The sequence below is a fragment of the Haemorhous mexicanus genome, chromosome 1, assembly GCF_027477595.1.
Source record: "Haemorhous mexicanus isolate bHaeMex1 chromosome 1, bHaeMex1.pri, whole genome shotgun sequence".
NCBI lineage: Eukaryota > Metazoa > Chordata > Aves > Passeriformes > Fringillidae > Haemorhous > Haemorhous mexicanus.
Genome location: NC_082341.1, coordinates 149528432 through 149547105, shown reverse-complemented (window position 1 = coordinate 149547105; position 18674 = coordinate 149528432). Strand labels below are relative to the sequence as shown.

The window sequence follows — 18674 nt, the reverse complement described above, 5'->3', positions numbered from 1 at the left end:
TTTGTCATGTTATCTAATATTGTTGGCAACTGTTTACAGAGCATTAATAACCTGAAGCAAGATTTCATGTTCACTCCCTGAATATTTTTATTATGTCTCAAGCTTGGATGTGGTCATCCCTAACTTGATTTGCAATCATCAAAGCTTTCTTTAAAAAATCATATTCTATCAAAAAGCGGTGCAATTAACATAGAAGTTTCAATCTACAGAAAAATGCATGTTTTGCTAATATCAAGCAAGACAGCAATATTAGAATTATATTTGGTTGTTCAATGTACTTTAATATAACTGTAAAAATTTATTTGACTGTAATACATTTAACTTTCATTTTACTTATTTTTCTGTATCTGATACGAGAAATATAAATAAAATAAATTTCTTTCAAATATCCTGATGAAAGTGCATAAAATAACACTTTAACCATAACCACTTACTATACTGGGTAATTTCTGAACGGTTAATATCAGTTGATGCATTTAATTCAGAACTAAAATGACTTTCAAGAGTACTCTCATTCCACTATAAAAAAGAGATCAGACATTTTATAACGAGGAAATTATTCCAGCCATATAAGGGAGTTAATTAAAAATATTCTTCAACCTGCTATAAAAAGAGCAACTGCTGTAAGGACGCACTGCTCAGCCATTGCAATGTCCCTGGAATGCACTCCCAGAGGGCACAGTGGGCTCATCATTTAGAAAGGATGAAGCCTCATCCCCCAGATGAGCCTCTCGTCCCCTCACCCAAAGCCAGCTGACTTCCAAGTGCCTGGTTTCCAGCCCCTCTCCACCAAAATGCACCCAAGAAAATGTCCAACATGCAGATGAAATTTTTGTCTTGAGAATGGGATATTCATCTTGTGATGTGAACTTCTGGCCCCCATGGCAGCAAACCCGCAGTAACATCTAATGGGGAAAATTCCATCCATACCAAGGTTTGACAATTTTACATTTATTTTTAAAAATATTTTGTTGCTCAGTTTATTTAAAACAAATGAAAACAACACCTAAAACCCACAGCTTTCTGCTGAAAATTCCTCACAGCAAGCTAAAAAGTTCAAGTTACTTCTGGTGTGATATGACTTCAAGAGTTCTTCTAATCTGGAATAATATAATCATTAAGGCTGGAAAAAGACCTCTAAGATTATGAAATTCAACCATCAACCCAACACCAACACCATGTTCACCATTAAACCATGTCCTGAAGTGCCATATCCACATGTTTTTTGAACATTTCCAGGGATGGTGACTCCACCACTCCCCTGGGCAGCCTATCCCAGTGCCCAACCACCTTTTCTGTGAAGATTACTTTCTTAATATCAATCTAAACCTCCCGTGGTGCTCCTTGAGGTGACGTCCTCTTGTCCTGTCTCTTGCTGCCTGGGAGAAGAGACCAACCCCCACCTGAGTACAGCCTCCTTCCAGGCAGTTGTAGAGAGTGAAAAGGAGGCTCTCTGAGCCTCCTTTTCTCCAGGCTGAACAGCCACAGCTCCCTCAGCTGCTCCTCAGACTTGTGCTCCAGACCCTTCACCAGCTCTGTTGTTCTCTGAACACACTTCAGCCCCTCAGTGTCTTTCCTGCAGTGAGGGGCCCAGAACTGAGCACAGGATTTGAGGTGTGGCCTCACCAGTGCTGAATACAGTGGGAGAGTCAGTGCCCTGCTCCTGCTGGGGACACTGCTGCCGACACAGACCAGGTGCCACTGACCTTCTTGTCCACCTGGGCTCACACTGGCTCCTGTTCAGCCACTATTGACCAACACCCCAGGTCCTTTTCTGACAGCTTTCCAGCCACTCTTCTCCAAACCCACAGCACTGTGTGCTGGAGTCAGCATGGAGAGATGCACATTTTGCTATGGTGAAAAGCATGTAAAAATAGTTTGAATGTAAACTTTTTCTGAAAGCAAGAAATGACAATCCATGTGAAGTTACTAATAAGAAGCAGGAAAAACCCTCAAGCTAGTCAAATAAAGCTCACCACCAAGCTTCTTCAACGAAGTATTCTTTTCAGAGCCAGTAGCAATTAGAACAAACCCTCAGAAAGATATTCTTTTTGGGATAGTGTGTTTTGCAGACTTCTAATCCATTAAAAGAAAGTTTTCCATTACATCAGGTTCTCCAGTTGCATTCCTTAAGCTCCACCACAGGCAGTGTGTCCATACTATCTCTCCTTTCCCACATCTTTGCTGGTTTCACATAGTAACTTTGCTTTACTTGCTCATTTCTGTTCTCATCAAGACAACCTCTTCCTTTCCTGCTTTGAGATAGTACTGTCACTCTCTATTTGTAATACAGCATTAAAATTACCTAAAACTAATCTGGTTCCAGTGGAAGAAACTCTATGATGAGTTTTGCTTCTTAATTCCTGTCCTTACTTATATTCCTACTAAGCTAGCCAATGTCATTTACTTCTCTGACTTCTATCACTGAAGCAATACAAAAAAGAGACTTTAGGAGACAAGAAAGACACATTTACATAAATCTCCTTGACCCCTCCTCCTCACAGCTCGCACTGATAATCTGTTCAGGGAAAAAAAAAATGACCAGGCAAAGTCCAACTTTCATTCCTGCCTTCATATTTGGTTTGCAGTTGGGAAATGAGTTCTAGGTGATAAATCCAGTGGACAGAAAAAAAACCCACAGAGTTTTTGTTTCATTGTACCTTTATTTCTAAAGGAGCACTGATTTCATAACAAGGTGTTTCATAAATCAGTGGAAAATGTAATGTAAATAAACGACTGGACTACAGGAGACAGAGAGTGAAAGAGAGGCTCATAGTGCTTTGTGTGTTCTCTGAAGACATGAACTGCTTTTGTTCCTCCATCCAGGCAAAGAGCAGAGCATGGAGCAGACTCCTGACACTGACAAAACACCCACTGTGCACATCCAGTAACACACTGAGCCAGCAAGACATTCTTTACCTACTATTAAATTCAGAATAAAAGAAGTAAAGAAGGATAGGCATTATCACAGTGACCTTGTTCTACTCCTGCTACTTAATCCACCTATCTGCTTGTTCAAATGCCTGGCTCCTCCCAACATCCACGGGTACCAGAGAATGGAAAATCCCCAGCACAGTGACAATTCTGGCATAGAAGCAGCATCTGAGCTCCAGACAATTCTGCTCAAAGCCTACTTTCACCGTGACCCTAAGCTATTCTCTTACCCAGATGAGTCATTTTCAGAATGCTGCATCCTTGAACACTTGCCAGGTACAGAAGACAGTTGCAGGTGACAGAGTACTGTAAATGTCATGTGTGCTCCAGGGCCAAGCCACCTAACTCGCTTAACACGCCACTGAGAAGAGGGGCTGCAACACCTGAACCTCTCCTACCACTTTGTTTCCTGTTTGTGGCAGGTTAGGGAGAAACAACAAACACAGAAGACCAGAAGAGTCTGGAGCACCTCTGGATTGAGATGGACCCTGAGGGAGAGGAAAGATGCTACACAAGGCATGGTTGAAAGGTAACAGGCCAAGCAGCAACACTTAGCCTATCTCCAGGGTGGCCAGAGGTGAGTAAGAAGCAGTTCCAGAGGGTTGCCAGAGGCAAAACTATTCCCAAAGGTTCACTGTCTGCCTCAGGAGCCTTCAAACCACACTTCTGATCAGTAGGTTGGCCAACTACTGGTAAAAATATATATACTTGTCTAAAAGGCTCAGTACTTTGGTGACTAAGCCCAGGCTACAGAATGCCTCCCAGATGCTTGAGCTGGTCAGACCTTTTCTTAGTTCCAGCCCCAGGCAGCACAGCAGACTGCTGACAGGGGCCTTTCTTTGTGCCTTGCTGCCTATGCCCAGTTAGTCTTAAAATTTCTAGTCTAGATGTTCCACAATTCCCCTTCCATTGCATTCCCTCATACTACTGGACACAGCAAGGAAAAGAGTTATCTTTTCCAGCAAGGAAAAAGAGTTATTTTAACACTTGCTGCTTGCTTCTGTTTTGCTAGAGGAACTCATGTGGATTAAGCTACGGCCTTCAGAGGAACACCCCCTTGTATACATGAGGATGAGAGGGGAAACAACGGGAGCAGGACAAGAGCACAGATCTAGATACAACTTAAGGAGTTACAATTAATGGAACCTTTAAGTTTTCTAGCTCAGGACAGCAGCACATAGGGATTACTTGGCATCACAGAACACAAACACCATGAACAGTTCTGCTTTTCAGCAGTTGTTTTAATTCCAGAGTCAGCATCCCTAAAGTAACTGGAATGGCTCCTGACACAGCAAAGCTGCCAAGATGTCTTAAGTTTTATCTTCTTGGTCAACTGAAATCTGTATTACAGAGTAGTGTCTTCTGCTTTGGAAGCTGTTGTTTCCCTACACCAAGAAACTGATAGAAAAGTGTCCAACACTCTCTACTTTTAGAATTTTATGAAGATTTTGTCAATATTACACATTTCTATTGTTTGAAGAGAGCTATAAGGATGGCACTGATAACTATCACCTGCCCTACAGACAACAAGCCCACTTCAAACCAATGAGTAACTGGTCAGCAAGTGCCCAGGGTTTCAAGTCTTCTTAGAAGGAAAGCACCTGAAGCTTTGCACATTGAAAACCTGATCATAAAGCCACATGAAGAATTTTTCTGATGACTGCTGCTTTTTCCATGTCCTTAAGATGATGCAGTTTGCTTTCTTAATTCAATCCACAGGGAAGGAATACAGCTGTAGTGGTAAGAACTCCCAGAATCTTATGCTGCTGCCCATCTTTTTCCTTAGAAAAACGGATGCTTAGAACCGTTGTGTCACCTCCTCACTGCAGTATGTAGGCTGGGAGGATTTAACTCTCCACTCCTGCCCAACGGTGCCTTGCAGCTCACCTGCCCAAACACACAGGGCTGAAACAGATCAGGGGAGTAGGTACCACACTGCCACTTGAAAAACAAGGCATGAGAAGGTTTTTCTGAGTAAAACATGCATGTATGTCATGATTAAAAGTCTTGATAATGAGGAAAAAAGGTTCACATGCCTTCTCTCCGGATCCCTCAAAGCTAATGGAGAAGATAAGCTTAGCTTAGGAATCTAGATTTTAACTAGTTCAACATAAACCACTGACCTGTTTATAGGACACATAAGAAAGTGTTGTTCTATAGATCCTTCCTTCTACTAAAACATCCCAAATATCAATATAAACATAGCTAGGGCTTCAACAACAAGTTTTACCTTCATTTGAGCAAACCAGCTACAGGCTTCAATAAATTTCCACAGATTTTGAAAAACATTTCCTAATTAAAAGAAAAATGTTCTGTTCAGAAGTAGTTCAAGACCACATTACATACATTTTATTTCCTGCACACATACACAATGTACACAGAAAGTAGCATAAGAGTGGGTCAAAGTGTTTCTGCGAATCTAGAATCATACTGTGATATTTATGCTGAGAAAACAGTGAAGCAATTCTGCTGAGGCACATACGCAGAGCTCAAAACACAACAAAGCATCTGTTCCTGTTCAGAAACAAGTCTTTAACTGTACTGACATTAATGAAAAATAAAATGCTAAACAAAAATGTTGTAATGTTACTTCAAAAAACAGTCACAGAGGATACTTAGGCTTCAGAATTAAAATTCTTGTTTAAATATCACCAATCTTCAATTAAGTGCTCTGCTTGTGTCTATTCCTAGCTGTTTGACTTTCCCAGAAAGCATTTACAAAATGAGGTATTGCCATTTGGACTTGGAAACATACATGTTTCCATTAAAAGAAAAAGAACATTACAAGAACATGGAATCAAAAATTTGAAACAAAAATCTCTTTACATATTATCAAGAACAGGTCCTTGGAGCTGCCAATACACTCCATGTTTCATGTCTTCCTTTCTCTTAAAACAGTTTTACTTCATTCATCCTGCCCTCACAGAAGAGCAGCTTTTGAGCAAACCAGCAAACAGAAGTATATGCAACAGTTTTAAACACAGACATGAAAGACATTAAGTTTCACAGAAAGAAACCCCTCCTTCTAGGTCAAAACAAATTATAAAATATTCTCATGGTTGTTATCTTTCCCATTAGCTCTAAAGAGTATTTCGAGTTCAGGCTTCCAACAAGAACTGAAATGCAGCTCTTCTCCCAAGCAGTGGTATATAAGGTTGGAACATATCCCTGTCTAGAACCACATATCCCAGCTGATTAAAAGGCAATTTCTCTCCTCCTGTAACGTCTAATGAGTTAGAGAGGAACACAGACACAGTGATTTGCTCTTCTGGGCACCTAAAGTCTGTGTAGGTCCTTTTTCCACCACAACTTCTGTTTCCCACCAGACTGAACTGGCCACTCTAGAAGATGGACAGTGGAAGAGACAGACAGCTTTGCATCTAGACACAAAGAAGTTGTTTCATAAACAAATCTTGTTAAGCAGTAAATGTTGAGTGTCTCAGCTTTCTGTAGAAACCAGACAGGACATCTGTAGGCACACAGGCTCACTGGTTTCTGCAGCAATCCAGCAGTTCTTGCCCACAACCAGCACTTCTAACCACACTGCAATTCCAACGTCAGACTCAATTTGCACAAATTATGTTTTGTCAGTTCTGAGGAACTTCAAGCTCATGTCTAAACCAATATCAGTAATGGATCACAAACTCATTTAATAGAAAAACCACAAGCACATAGGAAGTCTTGAAAACAGCCAGCACAGCGTCTGTTACGAGACAAGAGAACTCTGCCAGCTCAATCCTGTCAGACACAGATCATTTATAACTATTCATATTTTATTACATATAAAGTTCATAAATAGGGTATCATCATCCTAAAGCCCTTTCCTAATCATTACACAGTTACACTCTAGTTTAACGAACACAGGAATTTTTTTTTTAATAGTGTAAATTATTGGGTATTTGTTAGTGAACTTCTAACAAAATATCCATGAAGCTTTATCTTCACCAACTTCCTTATGCATTAACAGCTTTACAAAAGTATCAGGAAGGAGCACTGATTTAGTATAATTATATAGCTTAGTGCTAGATTGGAATTCCTTTCTCATTCTCTTACTAAGGAATGAGTAAGCATTCTCAAAGCACAATGGAAGACTCAGGGTGCCCATTTCCAGCCAAAGTACAGACTGTTATCAAGAAAATACCATAACAGGTCCAAGTACAATTTAGAATCACAACTGTGCTCTTGAAAAATGAAAGGACTGAGACCTTCAGCAGACCTCAAGCAGGACATGAGTTACACAAGCACCAGCTATTTTTGAAGTCTTGGAGTCTACAAGTTGTTAGACTAGGAATCATAGAATTGTAGAATATTCTGACTCCAAAGGGTTGCAACAAAGATCAAATCCAACTCCTGACCCTATGCAGGACAGCCCCAAGAATCACACTGTGTGCCTGAGAATATTGTCCAAATGCTTCCTGAACTCTCAGAAGCCTTGAAGAGTTTCATTCATCTACCTACACTGCCTCTTATTAATTTCTGCTAATTCCTGCATGAGTTAACCTTGAATAATGTAACTTCCTAGAAATGAAATTGCATTCTTTGAAAGCCAAGAGTGGTGTACACAGATAATTTTTAATCTTCAGCAATCCACAAGGAACATGATTCCCTAGAGAGCTACTGAGGTTCACAAGGGCCAATGGTGGGAAGAAAAGTCCATAAAGGGAAAGCCAAAACACTTTCAAAAGAAGCTCACCTTGGCTTTTCCAGAGACATGCATTTAATTACATAATAGAAATCTTACCCCAGCTCCCCAAAATCAATTCTGCTTTGTTGTCATGCACAAAAAAAAAAAAAATAGGACACTTGCATGCACAATCAGCATGAGCCTTCTTACCCTTTCGTCCCATGATTCAGAAATCAATAGCAAACAAGGCTGCACATGAAGATTAATCGACTGATAGCTGCAAAGCGATTTCTGTAAATAACAACGACAGCCATATTTTAATAAAGCCCCAAAAAATTACTAAGCTACATTTTAATATTTGGGGAAATGTCCACATACAGTTTGAAAGGACACAAAGGCTTTGATGGGCACTGAATGAAGCTCATCTCTAAAGAATTTCATTTTTATGAAATTTACATGCCCGGATTGTGCATACAGAAGTAACAACAATTGAAAAAATTAATTCTTTGGGTTTAAACAAGGAATGGATGAAACACCATTGTTCATTTCTTGGCTATATTAAAGTGTGTTCCAAAACAAATGGAAGAAATGGAAGGATGAATGATAACAATATCACTCATCATGTCTTGTCTTAATATGAATGGTTTTGACTCTCTATGGAACTGCTCCTCAACATTAACTTTCCCAAATGGGGCTAGGATGATCTGTACATAGAAATGACAGCTAACAGAAAACAACAAAAGGAACACTTGCTCCAAATCAACAAGTCTTAAAGAAACCCATGCGTATTCATAAAATAAGGAAGCACCAATTTGGTGGCACACAAAGTTGTTTAAGGTACCATGAGTTAAATAAACAGACGCACAAAGAGCTACAGTTTTCCAGCTGCAAGTTTCTGTTTTGTTTCTTTTCTTATCTAAATGAAGGATACATTTGGAAAAGTTATTACTTTTTTTTTTCAATGCAGTCACCTAAAAATCAGCTGAAAAAAAACGGTAGCTGTTTTCATACTGAAAGCAATTCTTGCATATTATTATGCAAATAATCTATTATATATTCTGCAACCATAGCATTACAATAGCTACAGACACCCTGAAATACAGTTATTTCCCTTTTCTGGCCTAGTCCTAGCAAGTGGCAACCTGCCAAAGGAAGCCCAAAACCATGACCTTCCCCTAGCAGCTGTTTTCCAAGTTCCCATGGTCCCTTAGGTTAGTAGTTGAAAAGGACATGATACAGGCATTCCAATGTGTCTCATCCTAAAATACCAGAATCAAGCAGCAAACAAAAATTTCAGACACCACCTGATGTAACTCTCCTGTAGTAGCTGAAATATGAAAATGTTACAGAATGATAACCTATTTAACACTGTTTTAAGTAGTCAATAATGTTGTCATAAAATTAAGAGGGTTTCTCCTGCCTAAAAAATAAACTAAGAAATTACAAGAAGTGCTTTATTAAGTAGCAGGTCCCATTGCAATGTTTGAAGGCAACATGAGAAACATATTCCAGATGGGTGGAAAGAGTGGAGAGAGTAATTAATGAGAACTATGGCTTGATTTTCACAAAAAACATTAGAAAGCTTAGTCCCTGAAATATTTGTATTGACACATTTAGGAACACATCTCCAGTCACTGGTATTTCAGAATTTTATTTCATAGGGTGATAAATCTTCCCTTCCCATTACCAATCTTGTTAATACTTACTTATTATACATACACAATAAAAACTAGAATCACAAAAGACAAATAAATGATATTCCCTAAATTGCTGGGAGGAGAGAAACCAAAATGAGGAAGTTATCTGCCTCTTAAAATGTGTTAAAAATGTTAAATGCCAGTTAAGAATTCATTCATTTCAAATTCCATTTCAAGTGTTGTTTCCCCTCCTACACTTGGCAACAAAACTCTATGCGCATAGAAATTATAATTTTTAAAGTTTGATGGGTATTTTTGGGTTTGAGGGAGGAGTGGGTCATTTATTTGTTTGAAGACCATGAAGTAACACAAGGAAGGAAGTAGCATACAGAAACTGACAGGCACTACTCAATTGTTCCATCTTCTGCTTGTTTTCACCTTGCACAAAGCAGGTAAGTCACCAGCACACTCCACCTGCTGTCAGAGGAGCTGCCTCTGCACAGACAAGGGGCAAAAAGCCACATGGTCTTTGGGAAGCTGAGGAAATAAAATACTGTGTAGTTTAGTGAGCATGCTTGGAGCTATTCTGAAGTCACCAAAGCTGTCTCTTCACTGCAACCAAGAACAGGCCAAATCATGGAATATTTTCCACATAACTAATATATTTACTTCTTAAATCAGAATGGTCCCTTTCCAACTGACAAATATCTGACAGAAGAGTGTGGGAGGTGTTCATATTACTAGATTTCACAGCCATAAATCAAAGGAAGAATGTGGGAACATTACATTTGGCAAAATCCTTATTTTTATTTATTTATTCCCTTAATTTATATTTTACAGTCAGTCATAAGGACCTGCTAATCAGTTAAAAACAATTTAACTAACAATTATTATTAACAAAACCTTGAAACCTAAAGATACAGTCATCCTAATGGCATAAGCCAAAGGAGAAAAGAATAAGCTAAGAAAAAGTTAAAAAAATTCAAACACAGCTACCACAAGTATAATATATTTTTATAGTCAACAGGTGCTCTCACCTGTGCCACATGTAATTCTTCTAGTTCAAGTGATTTCATTTTAGTATAAAAGCTGCCTTTTAAGTTAAACATTTCACTGAAGTCAGGGAACACATCCAGTAAAGCTGTTTCTAGAAAAGAAAAACCTCACTATCTACCAAGTTGTGTTTCAAACATCTAATTAAGTGTGAATATCCAGAACATAATGTTCAAAAAGAGAGTCTTCAACAATATTTTGATATAACTTAGTTATTGCCTTTTCTCCTTACCAGAAGCATTTTCAATCCAAATGCAGCCAATAAAAAGATCTACCAAAACCTCCCGTGTTCCATAACAGAAGTATGCTAAATGAAATTATCTGCACAAATTATTCAACAGGGAAACTGAGAGCACAAGAGGCAAATGTGAAACACATACTGCTGCTACTGCAGAGGCTATCTAGTTATATATTCTTTGGCTTCACTTTTAAATAAAAGCACTATTTAATCTTTTACTCCAGTTTCTTTGTGATAAAGCACACCTTAAACAGTTACTAAACACCTGTGGTTCAAACCTACTCCTACTGTACTTAATCAGAAATGAGAAAACACATTCACTTCCTCAGCATTTCAGAATTTTCATTTCAGATTCAGCTGAAGACACCATCCATGTCTGTAACCATCTGCATCAATATCGATTCAATTTGCACAAGAAAAATTTGTAACAAACATAAAATATACAGGGAAAAGCTACACCTTGGCAAGGTTGATCCAGGTGCTGCAGCAATGACAGAGCATCACACCTCCACTGCAGATGTCAACACAAATGCCATGTCATGGCTGGTCAAAGACAAGCACTTTTACTTCTCAAGATAAAGAGAGCAGACTGAAAAATTTTCCACTGGGGCTATTGCAACTGCATTGAGACTAAAATCTTAACATTTTTTAGGACTTCATGCAGCACTAAATCCCCACATTCCTAAGAGAGACTGCTAAGCAGAAACATCAATAGAAAATGTGATAATCCAAATATGCAATGAACAACTCATGCAGAGCCCAGCAGCCACGGCTGAGCTGAGGTTTAAAGAGAAGAGCATCCATCACCTCTGGCTAATGACCTTTGTTCATCTCCCCCCTCTCAGTACCACAGCCCAATTCTGACTAATGCCTGTTTTTCCACAGTTAATATTGAAGAAGTTAAAAAGCATATTGTCCTGGCAAGGTTTCACACACAGAAACTTCAATACTGACCTCTAAAGAATCACCAGGTACCGCGGAATTCCCCAGAAGGACTAATTAGGCTTGTAGTAAGTCTTTATGTAATACCCGTCATTTGGATCTCTCATGATATTCCAGAACACTGCCTTCAGACCTGTACATTCATTCAATTACTCTATGAAGGGGGGAGGGATAAAATTACCACCAGGAACTGCTACACAGACCCAGGAAACAAAGCAGGACAGTGGTGATATGGGAGTTGGTCAGTATGACCCAAGAAGCCTATCAAAATTTCCTGTTAACTAGATACTATTTTTCTACTTCATTTGTAAAGAACTCATTGTAACATGACAGAAACATTTTTGGAAAATATCTCACGGTAACAGCCTTTTGTTTAGGAATAAGTTTTATATGCACTTCTTGATGTGTGAGATGAGAGAACTTCATGTGAAAATAAAATAAAATAAAAACAACACACAAAACCCCCCAGCCTTAGAAACAACTGAGTTTTTCAGATTTCAAGGACAAATTCTTTAAGATTTCAAAGTAACACTAGCAGCAGCTTGTTTCATCAATATGCTCTGAAAAGAAATGGAACCTTTAGAGAAGCCTAAATTAGCAGGCAGAAGATTTCCTTTCCACATGTAACAGAGTTGAATTCCTGAAGGCTCTATCTCTATTGATTAGAAGTACAACCAGCCACAAAAGGATGCTTGCTTGCCTTAAAATCCCATTTTACTTCTTCACTGCCATAACTTTTGGAAGTAAAAAATTATGAAAATACTGCTATTTCACAAGAATTGCAATGCACACATCTGTTAGGTTTCCTTTCCTTCACCCATGCAGCTACACTCATTAACGCAGTAAAGATAAATAAATGGCTGTGTAGTTCTGAGGGTCTTGCACAGATAAACACTGCAATCATTTATTTTGGTCTTCTTTAACTCCCATCTGACTGCAGTAATGCAAACTCTACTTGCATTGATATTAATAACCCTAAACATAAGCACATCTGGCTTAGACAAAAAACAAAAAAAACAAAAACACCCCAAAAAACCACCAAAAAAACCACCAACTTACTTTTCCAGTTTATGTTGTTAAAAAAAATCCACTCACTCTTTCACATGACAGGTGTGACACATGTTACTTACAGTAAGGTATTTTAGATGACCAGGGTTCAAATGACACAAGACAGAACAACTGCAAGGCATTTCTAGTGCCCAGAGTCACAGCTTATTACAAATCACAGCAATGAACAAATGCTCAAAGACTTCCTCATGAAATTAAGCATCCATGAAATTCACTACAAACCTATCTTAGAATGCACTCAGTATGACTGGTACTGTAACTTTTTTGATAAAGCAGATTGCTTTATCCAAAGACTGGTGTTAGCAATATTTCTACAGATTACGTAGAATTTTTTCTAAATACAAAACATTATTAAAGGAAAAGTTAAATTTGTATTTTTCTAACACATTTTGTAATTTGATCCTTTGAGTTAGAGAAATTTGCTACACTTGAAGGTAAATAATTTGATTCTTAGAAACACTTGCCTCAAAAAATCTCACTTTGAATGTCAAAAATTTTAAGTCTTATCACTTTTTATCCTAAATAGTGATTCCATCTTCTATAAACACTAGTTGTCATTTTCCAAAGATAGGATTATAGCTATATCAAAAAAAAAGCTTTTTAATACCAAAAATATCTTTTTCAGTTTTTGAATCCAACTATTTCAGAACACAGTCTAAATCACAAAATTCAACATTATACTGTGAAGCTGTAATCAAAAAGGCAGATGCATAGCTCATATTATTATTTGTAAAATATATGGAGATTTACAAAGGCAGAGACTAGACAATATTAACATCTTACAAAATGACCACAAGTATAATGTTTCTTTTTTTTTTTTTTTTTTTTAATTTTTAAACCCCAAAGAAAATAACAGTTAACACCCCTATATACTGTCTTAATGTACTTAAGATAAGAATACTTACTGCCAGGCATTGTTAATTGGGGATCTGTCTTCAATTTTGTGAAAACATAAGGAGCTATGAAGAAAACAAACAAAAAACCAAAGTCAAGACTATAGCTTAAGACAATTTACATCCAAATAGGCTCAGTAACTCATGCAGAATGAGCATTCTTCAGCTCCAGTACCAGAGGGGCTGTTACCACAGAAATCCAGATTTTCTCTTAGCTGACCAGACTAGATGTTGATTTTGCCTGTTCTTGAAATGCAGTCATTCTGTTCTTGCCTTTGATGCTGGAGTAAACAATTTTCTGTTGTGTACTGTGACCTTCCCAAGTGCCACTGTTTAGGATGATAAATCCTGCACATCTCACAGGATACTTCCACTTCAGCTCTAAACCACAGCACTTCCCTGTTAAAATGCCTGAAAGAGGCTTCTGCTCAACACTATAAAAAACAACTGAAAAACCTGCGTGGCCCTTTCTAGGGCATTTGTCTCCCAGTATCAAAAAAGGCAGTTTTTAGATCAGAGTGCAACCTCCTATACACAATAGCTGCTCAAAGGATTTTTGATGCAATTAAATATATTTGTAAAATGAACCCATCTGAAGTTACGACGATCTATTTTGGATATAAAACTAGCTAAATACACTGTTCCTCTAATTAGCACTAAAATGCAAATTATTTGAAGATTTTTCTGTATTAAAGCAGTGTGTTTGGCTTTGACTAATTGCCAAAAGCAAGCTTCCCACAAATGTACTTTTCCACAAATAAGAACAAGATCTCAGTTAATGATACTGGGTGTTGCTTTCTTCAAAAATAAAATAAATTTTAAAATAAAAGATATTCAGCTAATAATTGTATGTATACGTACACAAAAAAATTGCAATTCCACAGATGGATAGTGTGAGAATAAACATTCATTTGGTCAACATATTAAAGAAATGTTCATAGCTGCTAAAAATGAACTTTATTCTTGTATGTGCATTTCAATCAAAGGTTCCAATTTGCTGATAGCAACTGGAATTAAAAATAGTACTTCAAAGTAAATGATTTTAAATATCCCATCTATTAGCAAGCTCTCCAAGCGCAGCATGAGTAACAGTGTAATTTTATAAAAGGAAATGTGCTGCAGATTGTCATGTCCAACAGACACATGGAGAAGCAAAATCTCTGGTTCAGAATGTAGTTATGGAGCTAGCTGAAACATTACAGAAAACAGATTTACTGACATAAAAGAAAATAAAAAAGCAGGGAACCTGGTGAGACTTTCAAGGAGCTAAGTGCCAGAGACTCAAGAATGTTTTACTGACCATCTCCAGCAATCAGGAATTCAATATATTTTCCTAAAACATAACCACTGCTGTCAGCAAAGTCAACTCACTTTTACAAGATTTTTAGAAGAGTCTTCTGCAGAAACTACAAGAAAAGTTGTATCAACTGAGACATTTAGAAAATATCTGTTTTAAAATAATTCACTGGATTTTTAGTTATTTTATGATCTGTAACATGACCAGAAATTCCACATGGAGGTGGCCTGGTCTCTACAGGCAGAACAGAGCACACAGTTTCTTCTCCATACAGTCTTCAATCGCTGTCTTACTTGGCCTAGGACAAAGTTTCATCCACAGATACTGTCACCTGTCACAGCAGAACAGAACTAAATCAAACCAAGAAGCTTTCCACTCTGAGTTTGCTCATCTATTTGTCACTGAGCTAAAATTTTACCTAAGAAAAGAGGAAAAACCCCCTCACAGAATTTGATGATGCAGAACTCACCTAATTAAAAGAGAACTGTGGAAAATCATGTGATACCATTTAGTTTCCTAGTCTAACACTTACTGGTTAACACATTCCATATCAATTTGTGACATGTGACAGATCACCAGATGCTTATGGATATCAAATACTATATACTGTTTCCTTCACCAAAGCAACTGACTCCTGGATATTAGGAAGGTAAACAAAATCATACCTACTTTTCTGTGGAGGACTGAGTCATTGTGTTTTTTCTAAGGACATAAAAATAGTTCTAAACGTAATTATAATCAAAGTGCAAAGTACTAGTGAATGTACCTTAAAAGACAGAGGAACACTTGCATGACACATAAAATCATTCTTCTAAAGAAAAACTTGCAGTTTTCTTTTGAGATGATTTTGCACCATTTGGCTAGGAAACCCAAAGCCAACTTATTGTTCATCACAACAAGGATAAAAATACAGTTTGTACCATTTTTTTTTTTCATTAGCTAACTCAGGATCTGAAACTAAAGGATAGTTTCTAAAGCAGAAATATTTCTTATTATCGCAAGATTCCAGAAATGGCATTGAAAACCAAACAGAAAAGCAGAGATTGTTTTCCTGTACACCCCAAAACAATGGACCTCTTTAAAAGACCCAAAATGGAAAAATTTATATAACCTTGTGTACAGGTAAAGAAAGAGAAGTCAGTATACCTGAGATTTTGTATTTTCTTCCAATAAGCCCTCTGTTATGTTATTATGTAACACCATAAATATTTAACTTGATTTTGAGTCTCCAAAATGAAATTGCCATCTGGGCTCCTTTTCATTCCTCCAACTTAAGCCAAATAAAGGCAGAGGCTTAAGCACCTCTCACAGCCGCACAGGCATGAACTGAAAAATTAAAAATCCACTGCACATTTACTTTATAGTAAATAGATAGATCACTTAGCTCCCTACTCATATTTTCTCTTTGAAAAATTAATCAATGCCTTTAGCTTTGAAAGTAGGCAAACGACCACTGCAATGCAAGATTAATAAATCACATGTTCATTCCTAAATATAGACCATTAAGCTCCAACTATGATTCCTAGAACCCAAAAAATGTAATATAAAATGGATTTACATACCACAGTAATTCTGGGAAAGCATCTGACTTTAATCTGAACTACCTTTCTCAGCTGGAGAGGAAATGCCACGTATGAAGCTGGCTCAATTAATGAGACTACCCAAGACAGAATGCAATGACAGAAAACATTATTTGCTTTCACTTCAAAAAATTACATATCTTCAAATTGTTTAAAAGTTGTGTGGTAACTTTACAAGGATTACTCCCTTATGGAGCTAGGCTGGACAGTTAAAAGTCACTGACACCAACCAAAGCTGTTTCTAACCTGTACTCTTTATAATTTAGATTTTATCATTATACTTGAATTGCCAACTCTAGTGAGTATTCTCACACCCCCTTCAACTTGCATGCAATATAAAATTTGTTCATTCTTTTCTACTGCACAAGTTGGGATCAGAAGTAGAGAGAAGTTACTTTCCCATCATGGACAGCAGACATTTGCAATATATCTAAAACAGTTGTTTAATCACAAACTGTATTTGAATTACATTTTTGTACGGTTTTTTCCTGAATCAGAAAGTAATCTCATTCTAGCAGTCTTTTTTAGACAAATATTAAAATTGTTATCAAAAGGCTTAAATAAAACCTATGGATAAGCTTTCAGGCTTATCAGGGCACTACAATCAAGATTTCCACTCCAAACCACCAATTTCTCAAAGGAATTTTACCATGTTTAAGAGCATTAAAACCAAGTCTTCAAGCAAGATGTCCTGAAGTTACTTGAGAAAATATTTAAAAATATTTAGAATTAATTACAAACACTTTAGGAAGTAACTACCTATAAAATCCCAAAGCCTTGGCTGTTAACTCTGGGTCTAGCTTACCTGCTCAGTTTGCACAGCTAGCATTGATGTAGCTTTGCAAAGTGAAACACCTGGGCTAGCAAACTGGGTTTTGATACAGCAGCTCAAACTCCGGTTTAAAGTTACAGGCTTTCCCACTAGTCCTACAACACCATAGAGACAATGCACACCACAATATTTTCTTCCTTGTATCTCAACTCAAAGGACCACGGCATACTTTTCTAGATGTATCCAAAAAAAACCCGTTGTAATATGGTTTTCAGTAACAGGATTTGTGAACCCACACCTCAATTACCTAAAGCATGGCTCCGTGATGCACAATTTACTTTAAAGACGAAGTCAAGAAAGCTCACAATGTCGCCCTCCTGTCAATTTGCACCGTGTTCAGTTAATATCTCGCTGTCTTAAGGTCCATTTGAGGAAAACCTGCTGAGGGAACTCCCAAAGCCACAGTCCCGCCCGGTAAAAGCGGGGGGGATCCGCTCGCTGTCCCCGGAGCTCCCGTGGCGAGCAGACCCGTCCGGAGGCGGAGAGCCAGCCTGGCAGCCCTTCCGCCGGGAGCAGCGCCCACAGGGACAGCCCGAGCCGCTGCCACGGCGGGTCCAGGCTCAGGCCATGCCCTGAGGCTTCTCCTCCCGCGCCAGCCTGGCGGCCCGAGCCGCCCGCCACTCCCTCAGCTCCCACCCCTCTGGCACCTCCTCCTCGTTCGCAAGAGTAGAGAAGTAGAAAGAAGCGAAAGATCGCAACGAGGTGAAGACTGCGAGGGTGATCACGAGTGGCCGAAGCACTGCCCGGCTTCCCCAAACTCACCTCAGCCTCCCCTCCAGCTCAGTTCAGCAGCCGCCATCTTCACCTGCCCCTCCCTCCCGCCCCGTTGAGTGCTCCGTAATGTTGTGCACGCCGGGAGCTGTAGTTCTATCCGGAGTCGTTCCGTCTCCTTTTCCGTCCATCCCTCCCACACAGAGAGGACGCCGAGGGATCGCGACGGACAAAGAAGCTCCCCGACATGGCACGCAGGGACAGCCCCGGGGCATGGGGCCGGCTTACCCCCGCCAGGCGCGGGCCAGGCAGGCGGAGGTCGCCGAAGCGGACTACAACTCCCAGAGGCACTTGCGGCTTGGGCTCGCCGGCTCCTGAGGGCGGCGCTCCCCGTGTCCCGTGCCCGGTCCCGCGCCGTGAGGGCGGCTCGGTGCCGCGGGCAGGAGTTGGTGCCGGCTCCGGTGGGTCCGGCTCGGGCGGGGCGCTGGGCTCCTCTCAGCCATGGACTGAAGAAAGGGGCAGGAGAGGGCGAGAGGTGCTGGACGCTCCCCTGAAACCGGAGTTCAAATTCACCGACACAGACCGTGATGCCAAACCCCCGTGAAAATCAGTGAAGCCCAAGGCAGCACAATCTCTGTTTTCCTTGAGATAATACTGCCAGCTTCCAGATCTGATGATGCCTTTGATGCCAGATTTTCCAGACAAGCAAGGGGAAAGCAGAAGTCTTTCACAGAATCGTTAAGGCTGGAAAAGATCTCCAAGATCATTGAACCCCACCTATAACCTTGTCAAGCAGACCGTGGCACTGAGTGCCAAGTCCAGTGGTTGAGCACAACCATCTCCCTGGGCACCCTTTTCCAATGCT

The 18674-nt window shown here is 39.2% G+C and overlaps 1 protein-coding gene across 3 annotated transcripts in view; it reads right to left on the bottom strand.

The window, feature by feature from the left end:
- The window catches only part of EFR3A (EFR3 homolog A), a 75390-nt gene extending 57473 nt beyond the window's left edge, over positions 1-17917 (bottom strand). Inside the window, exons 1-2 of one of the 3 annotated variants that reach the window (XM_059867248.1) lie at positions 17861-17917; positions 13402-13455 (exon numbers count right to left, since the gene is read on the bottom strand). In XM_059867248.1, the coding sequence (XP_059723231.1) occupies positions 13402-13411 (10 nt within the window). In that variant the 5' untranslated portion in view covers positions 13412-13455; positions 17861-17917. Of the gene's footprint in view, positions 1-7768; positions 7788-13401; positions 13456-17345; positions 17589-17860 lie in introns of those variants that run through there. The other 2 variants (XM_059867240.1, XM_059867231.1) reach the window with 2 other exon arrangements.
- Between the last annotated feature and the right edge of the window lie 757 nt (positions 17918-18674).